Raw genomic sequence first — 15,639 nt, forward strand, 5'->3', positions numbered from 1 at the left:
TTACGGAACTATTAATATTGCCATAAAAATTAAAAAAAAGATTTTATTGGGTCAAAACGGTATGAGGTCTGCAAAAGAAAAATAAGAAACTGTTCTAGCTTGGAAACTGACACAGCACAAATGTTGACCGATAAACCCCAGTTCACAGTAACTGAGTAGAATGAAAACTCCTCTCTCCTATTACTCAGCCATCCTTGACTTTCCTCTAAAATCAGAAGGCAAAAGGCACTTTTTCACATGGCCCTCAGCTGATTGCTCCATGCAGGCAAACAAATCTCTAGGAAGACAGAGGCAGTTAAAGGGATGAACTGCAGTCTTCTTTTCAATGGCAATCAAAAGGCAGATAGGAAGCACAGTATAACCACTGAACAGTAAGCACATAGCCATGTGCTAAATTCACTAGTCCCTGTCCTTTTCCTGTACAAGACTATCTTTCCTAACATAATGATTACCAAAGTGAATTCTTTTCCGATGCCTCCACTTTTGCAAATTTCTTTGTGATCTGTTGCTATTTACATATATTTTCATGCTTAGCTTTGACCTTTATTTTACTTATGTGATCTAGAAGTCAAAAATGGGACATCCCAGTGCTGTGAAATACTGCATAAAGCTTAAAACAAAACTGTGGTAAGATCTTTTTCTTTTTTTTTTCCCCCTTTAGGCACAGATTTCCTATTCAATGGATAACACCACAGTACTATTGCAAAACAAACCACAAGTATTCAGAACATCAACTGCTGTCTGCATTTTCTGCATCTCACAGTAAACCAGCGTAGTTCCTTCATTTCATTCCTTCTCAGGTAAAACTCCCACCGGATTCACTGATGATTGTGGAAAGTGACAGCATGCCCTCATTTYGGGCCAGCTGACCTGAGATACACACACTCTATGTCTATGTTAATAAACAGTACAGTTTGTTGACATACCATTTATTAACACTATGACAATTGTACAATATCAGTTTCCAAACTAGAACAGCTTCTTACTTTTCTCTTACCATCCTTGTACAGTTTTAATTCATCTTCTAAATCAGACTCAGCAAACTTCAGCACTCTCCTAAGCAGTACCTGGGCATGGAGCTGGAGCTGGCACAATCTAAGGAACCTGGGCAGTCTGTAAGAGGCCATTCTGTTTTGGAGGCCAAGGAGGCTAATTTCTGAGGCTAATTGCTATTGGGGACAAGGGGAGATGGTGCCAGATGGCCACAGGAGCAGAGAATACACCTGGGACCGGGTAGTTTTACTGCAATGGGCATAGCCAGGGAGGAAGCGGCCTGCRCATTCAGTGAGCTAAGCCACAGCAGATGTGCCAGCTGCCTCAGCTCCTGGTACAGGAGATGTGGGTGCTTCACACCGTGCCATGCACCTGCACAGCACCTGGGAACCATCTGGCTTCAGTCCCATAGCGCAAGGGAAGAGCCTGCACTTCCTTACTCATTTCCTTCTCCCAGCGAGAGTCAGCTAAGATTTTCCAAGTTTCGTACCGAGTGGTTTGGGTGGTTTCCAGCAGACTGTGTCTTTGGCTCCCTGTCTGAGGGAGATATGGAGGCTTCCCATGCTCTGCGGCCCCAGCGGCTATTCCCAGCTCTGCGCCGGGAGAGGCATTCCTTTCTGCCCACTCCCTTCCCCGTGACTCAGCCCGGGACCTACGGCAGCCCCGGGAAGCAGCGCTGTCCTCATTCCTGAGGAGCTCCCTGGTGTCTCGACACGCACATGCTGAGGGTGCCTTGAGACTGCAGCCAGGTGCCTGGTAACAGCAATACCTGGCGCTCGGCGCAGCTGCCGCTCAGATGTGACGTGCCTTTCCTCATCTGCTTGCAGCATGCCGCAAAAGCCGGCAGGGAAAGCTCTCCAAGCCGTTCCAGCTCCCAGCCTTTACCTTGAGGGACAACTCCCTTAGCTGTGAGGCCACCGAGAGCTCAGACAGCACGGCAGGAGCCGGGCATTGAGGTTCCCACAGCACAGCCAGCAAAACAATAGTTGGTCCACGCGCTTCCCTGCACCCAAAGCAGGATCCGTGCAAACCCCAGATGAGGAGCAGGTTTGTTTTCGGCGCTGTCCTTCCGCAGGAGGTCAGGCCGTGCAGCCAGCGCTCGGCTTCCTGCAGCGCCGGGAACTCTGGCCTTCCGAGGGCAGCCTGGGACGACCTCCATTAAGCTCAGTCTGCCACATCGGATGCTAGCAGCTGATACACAAATTCCGGGAACTGCTTCGGACATAAACTTTTGGGAGCCCACACTGCACTGTGGGATGGAACTCAACTCTGAGGCAGTTGCAGTTGTTTGTTTTCTAATGACACAAACTCAGGAAAAAAAGCAAAGGCCTTTGCAAAACAGGTCAAATGGAAGGGTTTGTACTGCGTCCAAAATATTTTCACTTTGCTGCAATGTCTTGTTTAAATACATGCTGATTATAAACTAATTATGACCAACAAAGAACCTTTAGAAGTCCTAGGAAACGTAAAGAAACAATATAGCTGGAGGACAGCATTTATTCCTGGCTTCATTGACCTGTGTTGGGTGGAGGATTACCAGGATGTTACCAGGATGATTAAGGGAATGGAACATCTCTCGTATGAAGAGAGGCTGAGCGAGCTGGGCCTGTTTTCTCTGGAGAAGAGACGGCTCAGAGGGGATATGATTAATATGTATAAGTTCAGGAAGGGAGAATGCAGGGAGGAAGGGGACAGGCTGTTCTCACTGGTGGCCAGCGATAGGACGAGGGGTAATGGCCACAAGCTGAAGCATAAGAAGTTCCGTCTCCAGGTGAGGAGCAACTTCTTTACTGTTAGGGTAACAGAGCAGTGGAACAGGCTGCCCAGGGAGGTTGTGGAGTCTCCTACTCTGGAGGTCTTCAAAACCCGCCTGGATGCCACCCTGTGCCACATGCTCTATGTGTGCCTGCTTGAGCAGGAAGGTTGGACTAGATGATCTGTAGAGGTCCCTTCCAACCTTAAATATTCTGAAATTCTGAAATTCTGAGGTGCCGTCTTGGTCTGCAGTTAAGGATTGCCAAAAACAAGCCAAGCCCTATTTATCTGAGTGATCTCTACTCACTGACTTCAACAAGTCAGTTCAAAGTAAAGATTGGGATCATTTATGAGCAAGCAGCACTTCTGAAATATCTCTGTAAGCATATGCCATTGGTAACAGATATGATCTAAGGCTTCTCCTGCTCTCTCAAGTATAAATTAAAAAATATATAATAATGGAATATATAAAATGTTGCAAAATACAGCACACAGTTTAGAGGAAAGAGAAATTTTGTTATTCATACACAAGTGAGAAAAAAAAACATATTCTGAAATACAAACTACCTCCAGAGATTTAAAAGAAAATTTGCACACACAAAAAAAGGATTAAAAATGTCTATATCTTTCCTATAGGCAAGCTATAAGTAGTGCTTTCCAAGCTAGACAATAGAGCTTATTTTATGAGATGGACTGAAAGTTCACAAGGAGAGAAATTGTTAAGGGACAAATAAATCAGTTTCATGGTTTTATTATTTTCTGAGATGATAATTTTCAGATATCAGAAGTTGAATCCGATTTTTTTTCTCTTGACATTTATTAAGGTCTTAGTGCTGATATCAGACTGTGAAAACTTTAATAGATATATTTTTCTTTGAGATAAGTGTATGATTCATTAACACACACAAAAAGATTAATGTCAGTGCAGATGGCTAATTAGAACTCATTGGAATATTTATGTTAGATTTATTTTCTTCACTAAAATATATTTTCTGAGGAATATTTGCTTTTCCATGAGAAAAGGGCAAAATAACAGCTTGCTTTTTTTCATGCAGAAAGCTCCGGTCAATTCTGAAAATTCTCTTTTGACTCTCCGCCCCACCTTCCAGTTTTATTTTTGCTTTTTCAGCTTGAATGGGGGTCATCCTTTTGCCAMACTCCCAAGTTTTCCACCAACTACAGTTAACCTCTGACTTCCTCRTGGTTGTATGACCTAGTTCCAGCTGTACTGAGAACTGACACGCTCACGGCGTAGACATCAGGGTCATCTTTTGCCAGCTCCTGGGGTCTGGCTGCCCGGGCTCAGGGCCAGCCCCTGGTGCAGCTGTGTGGCCTTGAATCTGAGCGCTTGGCGGAAAGAGCTGCGTGAGAAAAAAAGCCGGGGGAAAAAGGGTTTCCCTTGGTCCTTGCTGTGGTGCAGCCATGCCTGTCCCATCCCGCAGGATGGCTTTCCAGCTGGCACCAGGCACGAAGAAATGCTCTGAGGATTCAGCATTTGGTGAAAGGCTGAAATTGTGTGTGAGGGGGGAAAAAGTGCAGTTGATGTGCAAAATGTCTCAGCCAAGATGTGTATTTATTCATGCCAATWCCAGCTTGCTTGTTACCTTCTCTACGCCTGCTTTTCCCCTACTGCACAGGTCTGAAAACATTGAGTTTCTTTTACATGGTCCAAAAAGGCAGAAAAAAAAAAAGGCCAGGCATCCAAAACGGCATGTGAAAATTAAGAATATCACTCTTGACCACTTGGAAAGGTTTGCGTGATAAAAGCCACACTCTTTCACTGAAAGCTGAGCCAACTGCTGCTGTCAACTAGTGGTTGTAATTAATGAGAGAGTAACTGTTGACAAACGTCAGGCAGCATTGCAAATATCACTGTGCCTTTTGCTCCTTAGGAACAAACAGAGTGCCACAAATCGTGTAACCCATTAATTTCCAAAGAGAGCATGGGCTAAAGGTGGTAAACTACCTTCTCTGGCAAGCAAAGGAATCAGGACTGCGAAGTCCCAAACTAGTTTTGAATTCTCCAAGTTCCTGAATTAGTGTAACACAATATGAAGAATGCTCCAATCCTTGACCAATATTTGGCCTGGAAAAACAAAAACAAATAACTAATAAAGAGCATTCAAACAAGAAATTCGCAGATGCAAAATGAGAAAAACAGCCAATAATATCACACCTGTGCCCTAAACTAAGTCTCTCGGTATCACAATTTCAACCTCTGTTCTCTCCTTCAAATAAAGTATTCACTGGGTAACACAGGAAGCAGACAAAACTCTCTTCCATTAAATGCAGCAAGACTATATTAAATGTCACTTAATAGCCCGAATAAAACAGAATATATTACTGCATACTTCTTGACCATGCTTCTTATCTACTCTCACACACACAAGAAAAGAATCCATCTGTGCTTTCCACTGGGAGACTAAAGAGCATAGAAATGCATGAGAACCTTTCTCATAGCTAAGCCACATAGCCTTGTCTTTAGTTTTTGAATGAATAACTTGAAATAGTGTTAGGATATGACTCCACACAAAGAACRGCCTCACTAATTTAGTACACAAAGACTTGGCAGAATGGACTTTTCAAGAAATATATCTAGGAGGACAGCTTAAACCGTATGAAGTACTGGTATCAAGTATGAGTACTGGTTTCATAAGCATGGTAGCACAGAAGTGTTTCAAGCAATAATCTGAAGAACAACAATTGAAGGAGACATCTGTGGAAACTGCATTACTGACGTGTGGAGCAGACAGCAGGGGGGAAAGAAAAGATCAAAAATGTAGAATTTATAGCTGTGGACCATGACTCCATGTACGTGATACCTGCAGCAAGTGCATTAGTCTGCGTGGCATCATGCCAATGCCACCAGGTAAAATCCTGGTGCACCTAAAAGCACAARCATAAAGCCCGTTTGTGCAGCTGTCCTTCCCCTCCATCTACAGCACAGCGCACACCGTGTGACACTCACCATGTAAATATCACATTGAGGCTTGACTGTTGATGTTAGTGAAAGTGAGGGSTTTTCCCTTATGTAGGCAGCTGGATGCTGCTTCCTTCATCCCGAAGATCCTATAGTCCTTTAACAGAGCTACTCTTTCACATATTTGTGTCTGAATTTTGGGGAAAAAATAAGTCCTCTCCAAAGTCCCCACTAATTCTTTCAGAGCTAAAAGCGGCAGAGAACAAAGTAATCAAATACTTTGGAAGGCTTCCCAAAACGCTGCTTTGTGTTTTTGGGCCAGGTGTTGTTACTCTGTCCCATTTTCTTATAAAACATAATAGACAAATAAGCCATGTCTGCAAGTCAGTGAAACGACCACATCTAATTCATTGCAATGGTGAGATGAAGTTGTTCTACAACAGGATTGCCATGTTTCTGCTTGGAGCTATTTCTGAAGGAGGGCACAGGTAGGGGGTTCCGATTTTTCCAGGATTTGATGGATTTGTTTTGCTTGCAAAAAGAAGCATAGTAGAAGTCCACACATCAGACTGCCTGCTCCTTCCTAGACCCCCTGCACAGGACACACGCAGTGTTGTATTCCGCACACTGCCTGTGGTCCTAGCACGTGCACGTGTAGTAGATGTGCTCTGCAGGGTGAGCTGAGTGGTTACCCCATCCTCAWTTTTTTTCAGCCTGGAAATCTTGGGTTAACATAAAAAGTCCTCCTGTTTCAACCAGAGGAAAATTTCCAGATGGAAAAAACAAACAAACAAACAAAAAACAGGGCACATCTGGGAAAACCTGCRTATGTAATTGCCATAGAGCATTGACACATGCTAACGTGAGAGCATTAGCTTGGACATCTGTGGCAGCCATCTAATTTTGCTACAGAATCTAAAGACAAAAGTAAAGTACAAAAGTGCTGGCAGTTTTATCACCTCTTTTTAAGGATTATTACTTTCAATTCTTTGAAGCCATTCTCCCAAATTCTTCCCTTTAAAATGTCAGAGAAGTCAACAGAACTATACTCAATGCATTACTTTGAATTTGTGTCTATTTTTTCTTGCTTATTTCTGTATATACTTATCTTCTCCCTTTTAAATAACTGTCACTTGGGATTTGCTACTTATTTTGCAGTTTATATACTAACTTACTCTCAGTTTTCTTTATCTGAAATTCATTCCCTTCTTTTCTGTGATTCTAATGTTCCCACAACAATATAAGAAATATATCGTAAGGGACAGTTTAAAAATATACTTAAAGGGCACCAGGAGAGTCATAAAATGTTCCAAAACCACTTATGAAGAAAGGGAAAGACAAAAGAAAATAATCAATATTAGCAGAAGATAGATTTTCTCTGAAAAGACTGCTGTAATCCAAAAATTGTATTTTTCATCCAATACATTTGGAATGAGACAGAAGGAGAAGAAGTTTGTAAACTTGGCTATATTTTGKGTGGTTGACACAACTTAATTCTATTTAAGCCAGATGAATATTTAAATCTCCGTTTTGGCTATAGATCCAAAGCTGTTTGGGGCCTTTAACACAGCCAGCCTATGCCAGAGTGCTAAGATCACTGAAGCCTGATCCACTCCATTTGGCTGCCTCTCTTAGCATTTCCATTCAGGAACCCTTTTCCTTAGCCTGAAAGCAGAATCCTATCCTGTCATCAAAGATATCATTTCTTTTTCCCCAACACAGGGATATTCTAAACATCCTCTTTCTTTTTATTCCTCTCATTTTTTTTCTTTTCTCAGAAACATCCATCTCCTAAACAGCTAGCAGCAGTCTGCCAGACAACACATCCAGGCAAACTTTACAGAGCTCCTCTCTCTCTCCTTGCCCAGTTTCTCCTTAATCTCATTCCAGTTTCTTCCTATGCATGATTTGCTCACTCAACATCACTTATCTCCAGCAACTGTAAATCATTCACATATTTGGTTGCCCAACTCAGCTGTTCTGCTTGTCTCATTATAGGCAGAACAATGATTTTTAAGATCTGATCCCACAACTTTAATAATACCGCTCACTTTCATAGCACTTTATAGGAGCTAATAAAACACTTTGTAACATTAACACATTAATCTATCTAAAAATAGTAAAAGATTTAGTGTTGCAAATATTGTTCCAATATAAAGGAAAAAAAAAAAAAAAAGGAGGACACTTGTACAGAAAATTCAGAATTCAGGCGTTCTTTTCCATCTTAATACTTTTGCATAAAATCAATCCTCTATATCAYTGCCAGGTACCCACCTGCAGTTATAGAGCTGCTGCTGCTTCCTACACTTGCCAAAACTTTGCAARTACTTTCAAGTGGATCTGCCCCTGGAAAGAGCAAGCCCACCCTCTTTCCCACCCCCAACCACTCATTGAGTACTGTGCCGGCCGGAGTGCTTATGAATAACAGAGGTGATCTGATTCAGCCTCAGATTAGCTCTCTCTTCTCTTTTGTGGGAGCTGGATAGTTCAAACCAGTAATTTTCCCCTTCAGCTCTGGATGTGGTTACAGGAAGACCAGCGCTGGTCACTGGAAGGGAGTGGCACAAGGCAGGAAGAGGGCATGTGCTTTGGTGACCCCACTCCTCATGCACCTTCACTTGGCCATCCCTGGAGAACAGAGTGTTTCATCTCCTGCACAGCCACCTTGGGAACCAGGGAGGTGAGACCTCTGTGCACGATAATTTATTCTAACAGGAAGTTCTGGGAAAAATAGCACATGAGGGTTCAAAAAGCCATGGCCAGAACACACCCATTAGCTGAGGTAGCTGAATATATCAGTATATATCCATACTACATAGCAGCCTGTCGTAAGACACAGGAATATGCAGGAGGAAAAATAGCCTATGCTATACCTGCAGCTCATGTATCACGCTATGCAGCCTGCAGCACCGCTTCATAAAAGGAATACCCGTGCTGCAAATGCCACGGTTTTATGTCAGCTGGTGCCAGGGATTTCATTACTGGGCCTAAATATCATCAACCTGCTCCAGTTTCGCTCCTGTTTGCACGATTCAGTAGAATGATGATTCTATCACAACCACATGATGAAGACAAGGAACACGTGACACTCAAGGTCCTTGCTCGCTTCCCACTTGGCCACAGTGGAGCATGACCTCAAGGCACCACGGAGCATGTCCGCGCAGTCCGAAGGGCACGCGCTCAGCTGGGGTGCAAAACCACCAGAATGTGCTAGAGGATCTGCTGCAAAAGCAGTTGTTTCTCATTTCTTATTGCATTATGCCATCCCACTCTGATGGCATAATGCATTAACTACGCCAGACATCTATAGGGTGTGCAAATTAATGAACGTCAGACATCTATAAGGTGTGCAAATTAATAAACATTGCAGGGAGTAGGAATAAAACATAAGCAGGATGGCTTTAAAAACAAAATTAATCAAGGTCATATTTACCCTTGGTTTGGGACCACAAATCCTCACCCTCGCCCRGTGACTGACAAAGGCAGTCACGGGCTAAGTCTTAGCAACCTTTTAGCCTGCAGTATTCAGGCCTGATCCAAAGCCTACTGGCACTCACAAAAATCTCCCAATTAAATTCACCAGGCATTGCAACGAGCATACACAGCTCTCCCTCTTATTTCAAAGACCCAAGAGTTTCAATAACTTCTGTTTGCATCACCATCACAATCACCTTTACAGCATCTAATTTACTATTTCTTTTTTTTGATGTAACAATTTAAATAATATTTATAAGCCATAGCTTCAATATAAGTTCTCAGATGACTTCTGTACTTAAGTGAAGCTATTACTTCTCTGAATTACCTTCTCCAACTTTCTAGCAACTGTAACACTTTATTTTTATCCTATCCATCTGTCTTTTCTTGTGAGAATGAAGTTGTGTCTTGTGAAAATGAACAAGTTACCTCGTCTGAGCAAAAGGAACTGCAGGATATTTCAAAGCACTTGACACCAATGTCCTACAATTCTCTCTTACACATCATTTTACTGAAGGCAACAATTCGTAAGGCTCGCAGAGATGATTTGCTGGTTGTTTCTTTTAATAAAATGGTAGATAAGCCATGGCAAAGCAAAATGCAGTTCCCTGCTCTCTGGTACCAAGGAAACTGTTTCTCCCTCCTCTCCCCTCAGTAAAAGTCACAAGTGTTTTACTCACAGCATCTACTTTGACGGGTGACAGCATGATTCCCATTAGGATCAGCAGAAGCCCCACATGCCTGCGAGAAAGGGTGAAAAAGCACAACATTTTCAACCTAGCAGAATACACGGAAATGGAAAACCAAAATTAAAACTTCACAGCGAAGCATTTCTGGACTTTTAAAGAGCCCGTTCCCCACCCCTACGAAGTGCTCGTACTTACAGACAAACAGAAACGCGCGCCCTGGGGAGCGGCGGGATGTCCATCTTCGCTCCCTCCCGGCCCGGGGAGCTGCGCTCCGCGTTTCCTTACGCGGCGCCTGGAATACAGAGGAAAACGCGCATTTCACGCGAGCCGCCTGCGCGGAGGTGGCCACGGCCGCGGAGCGGGGACGGGATGGGACAGGATAGGACGGGATGGGACGGCGGGTGGGTCGTGGATCCCCGACGGGCAAGCGCAGACCCCGCGCCCCCCTCCCCTCCGCCCGGCGCCGCGCAGCGCTCGCGCCCATTCGCACCGTTTCGCACCGTTCCGCGMCGCTCCGCACCGTTCCGCCCGCTCCCGCCCGGAGTCGGGGGGCCAGAAGGGAGCGCGGCTCCCTCACCCCGCCCCCGGCGCACGGCAGCGCGCAGCGGCAGCAGGAACTGCGCCGGCGGGAGCGGGCGCTGCCGAGGTTTCTTCCTCCCAGGGTCTCCGCCCGGAGGAGGAGGAGGAGGAGGGGGGGCGGAGGGGGGGGGCTGCTGCCGCCCATAAGTTACGGCGAGTCCCTCGCCTCGAAAGCATTGCGGGCGCCGCGCAGAGCCGCGCATGTGGGGCCGGCCCCGCGGAGCCGCACGCTGAGCCGGCGGCGCCCCCGGGGGCTGCGCGGGCGCTGCGCGGGCGCTGCGCGGCACCATGCGCCTCGGGCTCGGCTTCGCGCTGCTGCTGCTGCTGGGCGCCCAGCTCGGCGCCGTGGCCGCCGCGGTGAGTACGCGGGCGGGGGCGGGCGGGTGGCGGCGCCCCCGACCTCGGCCCTCCCTGCGAGGTGCCCCCCGCGCCCCCTCCCCTCCCTYTGCCCTCCGCGGGAAGGACGCGCGTGCGGGGGGGTGGAGAGGGATGAGGTGCCCCCTTCCCCCCCGTCCCGGTGGCGCTGAGCCCCCCATGGGGACGCCCCCGCCGCCCCCACAACCCCCGTCCCGGGCAAGGCAGCGGCGCCGGGGGCAGCCCCGCTCCGCGGCTCCGGGCCGCCCGTCCCGTCCCGTCCCGTCCCGTCGGGGCCGCCGCGCATCCCCGCGCTCACCTCTGCCTGAGGAGGGGGCGGGAGGAGGCCAAGGGGCAGAGCCCCCCACCCGACCCCACAGGAGCCCGAGGGCTTCTGCCGTGCTGAGGAGCGCGCAACAGCGGGACTCGGTCCGTGCAAAGCGAAAGTGCGCGCGTGCTGCGCGCCGCGCCCGGGCGCGCGTTTCCCCGCCGCGGTGCGCGCTGCCCGCGGCCCCCGCGCCCGGGGCCGCCGGTTTCCCGGCGCTCCCGAGGTATTTGCCCCGTCCCTCAGGTACTCCAGAAGCAGTCGGCGTTGTCATTGGAAATGGGGCATCGTTTCGCGCCTCCTTGTTTCGCGTGCTTGGCTCGTCTGATATTATCATAATACTGAAATTCAGTGATGCTGAAAACTCCTAAGTTGGCACGGGCAGGAAGGTTTTTGCAATGTCGTCTTTTTAATCAGTAAAGGAAGTACCGGAAAGGGATATTTTAAACTTTTTTCCCCCCTGCAGTTTCAGCAGAAATTAAGTTCTGTACTGAATTACGTTTTCTCTACATGAAGATGGAGATGATATGCCTTGACTCAGCTACAGGAGAAATGCACTGAACTGCTGGTATCTTATCTGTGGCTCCTAGGCTGATACTATCATTTACTGTGATTGCTGTAAATCACCTGGTGATACACCTTTTAGATGTTTCACCCATCGTTTGCCATTCTGCTGTCATCTTTTCAGGATATAATTTTAATTAACTAGAATCCTTTGAGATAAGTGATTCACATTTGATTTTTTAGATTTGGTATTCTCCTGGAGATACAAATATCTGCCTGTGGAAAATGTTGCCATCTTGCACTCTTTGCTTGAAGTCATTGGCTAAACCATGACTGTCAGTCAGAGAAAGCGAGCGGGATATGGGAAAGATGTGCCTATTAAAAGAACACGAAAGCTTTAATGTCTGACATACATTTTCAAGGCTTTTATGGCAGCTGTGAGGATACTTTCTTTTAGAATCTCCTCTGTGCTGGTTACATTGTTCTACTAAAATCAAAACCCTTCCTAATGGAACCTGGAGCTGTAAGTTATATCTTAATGTTATTGCAGAGTTAATCTTTATCTCTATGTTATGCTGCCTCTCCGCGCTTTCCAAATCCTGTATATGATTGAAGTCAAACTGGCGGTTTTGGGGGCTTAGATAAACTTTAAGCCATCCATGGGTGGCCTTTGAATCTCTCCCATTCTGTCAGCATTGCCCACAGCTCCACCTTGTCCAGCAGGCGATGGAGGTTGCTGCAGGCCTGCAGCGTGCCAGGACGTGGGTGGTAGGCAAGAGGCTTCCCTTTGGGGATGCTTGAGCCACACTGACACACTTCAGTGGGGATGACTGAATGGTGCTAACGTTATCTGCTGCTCCCTGGGCAGGACCTCTTACTCCTGCCTTTGAGAGCTGGCTGACCTGGTCCAGTGCCCGTGGTGTCCTCAGATGAACAAGTTGCCACTGTTCCGTTGCTCTGTTTTCAAAGAGTGCACTTTTAAAGAGTAACTGTGTTTCTAGAAGAAGACTGTGTAATGGACAAGGTTGGATCTGGTATTGATCACAGTTGACTGAATCCACATGCAACTGTTTTTCTCCTGAAGAGGAAAAAAAAAATAGCTCTTTCCTGCCCCAAAATAGCATACATTAGCTTGGCTTTCCAAAAACCACACTCTTGTCAAGTTATGTTCTTAATTTTCCTGTTGCCTTCATCACAGTTGTACAGGATTGACTACATGAAACCTGAGATCATGTCTGTGCATGAGAGTGCAACAGAAGCAGTTCATGCCATGTTCTTTGCATTAATCCTGCAGTGTGATGGGATTGACAAAGTAAAAAAAAAAAAAAGTTTTTATCATTAACATATTCATGATTAAATACATACAAGGAGATATTGAAGGCTTGTTCTTATATACATAAGCAAAGCCAGGATTGAGTCAGCTGTTGTTAGGATCACATGCCTCACTATAGGAAAAGAGATGAATCCTTTGCAGCCTCCATAAGGATCTTCTCAGGTTGTAATATGGCACTATGCAATGCATCCAGGCACTAGATGCTCAGTGTGTTCTACATCTACAGTTTTAACTTTTGTACAGTTTTACGCTTTTTCTTGCGATTTTCGACATCCATTCTGAAACTGAGAGCAGAACGTRGCATTAGACTGAGATGGTTTCAGGTCAGACAGAGCTTATTCCCATGAGAYGGTTTCAGGAGAAACTTGTTTTGGTAGAACTCTGCAGGGATTCTCATTTCTGACACTTTTCTGGCTGATGTTTCCTTTGAAGAAAGTCTGTTTCCTAACATTAGTACCATTTATTTGAGGGATGACAATGCTGTGGAAACCCTAATTTAATGCTTGATATGTTGTCAGAACTACAGTAGGTGCATTCTGTGTGTTTTCTGAAGTGCAGCAGCAACTTCTGGCTCTGCTTAAGCTATGGGACTTTGATATAAGTAGTCTGTATGCCGTTCCAATTCAGAGGAGCGGAGGAGATGCCCATATCTGCAGCAGCTCAACAGTGGGTTCAATTTTCTCTTTGAATTCCTATTCCATCTCCCTTTGAACTTGTTTCTGTTGGCAAAATGGGAGCTGGGCCAGGACTGAGAGAAAGCTCTCTCCAGTGACTAGGAGAAGGTAGGCCGAAACAACGATTAAAAGCATGCCTAATTTTTTCCATAAGGACAATGCTCTTTCTACCAATGCTGTGTAAGCTGAATGTGCGCCAGCTGTTAGGAGCGTCCTGATGCGAGGCCGCAAGGTCACTGTCCCCGGTAAACCCGGTCTGGGGTGCGGTCGGTGGCTGGGCGGGGGCTGCTCTGCTGCGTCGCCTTCATGTCTTCCTCAYGTGACCCCTTCTATTTTTAATCATTCTTGGGGCTGCTGCTGGACACCCCTCTCTCTCTCACACACATACACACACCCCAATTTGAAGCTGAAAGCAAATATGAAGCCAAGCCCAACTGGTTTGAAAGACTTTTCTGTTCTACTTTTGTTATAAACTGGTTCATGGGGATGCAACAGAATAGCCCAGGGGCAGATAGAAGAAATGACTTCAASTTTTTTGCATATGGCTTGAAGGAAATCCTGTGGCTATCTGAATGCCTGGCAACAGTGCCCTTTGGTGTATTTTTATGCGTGAAATAAGGCAAAATTGAGCACCTGCATTCTCTAGTCACTCATGTGAAAGACCACATCTACCTTAGATGCTGAGCTAYTCACCTTGCTTAAAGCCAGGGACACATCTCTGTCCCTAGATATCCTGGAGGAGATTTAAGAGCATGTTTAACAAACGCTGATAAGTCTCAGTTCAGAATGGAGATATGATCACTTTAAGTCAAAAAGATGGCGGGATGGAGACATCCAATTGGTATTCAGTAAGCTGCCTATGAAGTGGGAGACAAGGCTTGGCCCCTGCTCCCAGGCTGAAGGGGACTGTACAAGAGGGGTGTGAGGAAGGGAAGCACAGCRCTCCCTCTTCCTCCGGGGAGAGCTTGCTCACCCCCTAGCAAGCGATGTGAGATCTCGGGCAGCCACAGAGAGCACTGAGAGCACAGGCAGGGATATAGCCTTCCAGCCCATGAGAAGAAGCGTTCTCCAAGGAACGCTTGGAGACTCCAAGGAGTCCCGGGGCCTGCTTCGGGCAGTGGGAAGTCATTCACTGAAAACATTAAAAAACAAACAAACAAACAACCCCCCCCCCCCCCCCCCCAGATTTTTATAAGCACTCCGAGGAGCAAGGGGGCAGACCTTGTGAGTCTCTGCTCCATGGGGAGGATCCCTCTCCCTGCTGTCCTCCCTTTTCCACTTCCCCTTGTTCACCATCTGGCCAAGGAGGTGTATGCATGTCTTATACCATGGCACAGCTCCAGCAAGAGGCAGATGTTTTCTCCTCATCCCATGCCATCACCTGTGTAGTCTATAGTCTTGTGGTTAAGGAAGCTGCATTTGCCCAGCAGGTGGAAGAAACAGTTGAATCCTTTTGTGCAGAATGGTGGCCTTGGGCCCAGTTCCCCAGCCAGTGCTACAGCATCTCTACTGCTCCGCGTGAAGGATGCTGCTGGAGTTGCTTTTCCAGATCCATGCCAGGATGAGAGCAATCTGACTCTCTCTCCGTAGGCATTTCATGGTGGGTGTTTACATTCAGGGAAGTGACTCCAACTGAAAAACTAAGTCACTACCTAATTTTGAGTGGCAATCTTAGGAGGGGAGAGGGAGCCAGAATTCAAAGAGGAATGGAAGATTGTTTGGGAAGTATGTACTTTTTTGCTACCTGCTGTGTTTGAGCACTACCAGCTGAGCGTGCTGGCTGGAGAGACCTCTTGTCCCAGCTCCCTGAGTGTTCCTGATTCATCCATGGGAACGTCATTCCCAGAGCCAGCTGTTCAGCATCAGTATATGCAAGTGCATTTGTGGGCTGTGATCTCAAGCATAACAGTTTTCACTTCTGAACATTTATGTCTATTGGATGCTTTTAGAACTACTGCACTATTCCACTGCAGCTTCTCTGCTTAGAGGATATAAYCTGGAAAATAATTAGGTTATATAATGTCTGAGGTTATGCTGGA

The 15,639-nt window shown here is 46.4% G+C and overlaps 2 protein-coding genes across 3 annotated transcripts in view; one reads left to right on the forward strand and one right to left on the reverse strand.

The window, feature by feature from the left end:
- Nucleotides 1-10,099, reverse strand: part of COL4A2 (collagen type IV alpha 2 chain) — a 136,846-nt gene extending 126,747 nt beyond the window's left edge. For both annotated transcript variants that reach the window (XM_026036653.1, XM_026036654.1), the window contains exons 1-2: nucleotides 10,027-10,099; nucleotides 9,823-9,883 (exon numbers count right to left, since the gene is read on the reverse strand). In XM_026036653.1, the coding sequence (XP_025892438.1) occupies nucleotides 9,823-9,883; nucleotides 10,027-10,070 (105 nt within the window). In that variant the 5' untranslated portion in view covers nucleotides 10,071-10,099. The remainder of the gene's footprint in view (nucleotides 1-9,822; nucleotides 9,884-10,026) is intronic.
- Nucleotides 10,100-10,690: 591 nt separating this feature from the next.
- Nucleotides 10,691-15,639, forward strand: part of COL4A1 (collagen type IV alpha 1 chain) — a 115,545-nt gene continuing 110,596 nt past the window's right edge. Inside the window, exon 1 of the mRNA XM_026036646.1 lies at nucleotides 10,691-10,767. Within this exon, the coding sequence (XP_025892431.1) occupies nucleotides 10,699-10,767 (69 nt within the window). The 5' untranslated portion in view covers nucleotides 10,691-10,698. The remainder of the gene's footprint in view (nucleotides 10,768-15,639) is intronic.

This window comes from Nothoprocta perdicaria, unplaced genomic scaffold, assembly GCF_003342845.1.
Source record: "Nothoprocta perdicaria isolate Ctin4 unplaced genomic scaffold, notPer1 scaffold_183, whole genome shotgun sequence".
Classification (NCBI taxonomy): domain Eukaryota; kingdom Metazoa; phylum Chordata; class Aves; order Tinamiformes; family Tinamidae; genus Nothoprocta; species Nothoprocta perdicaria.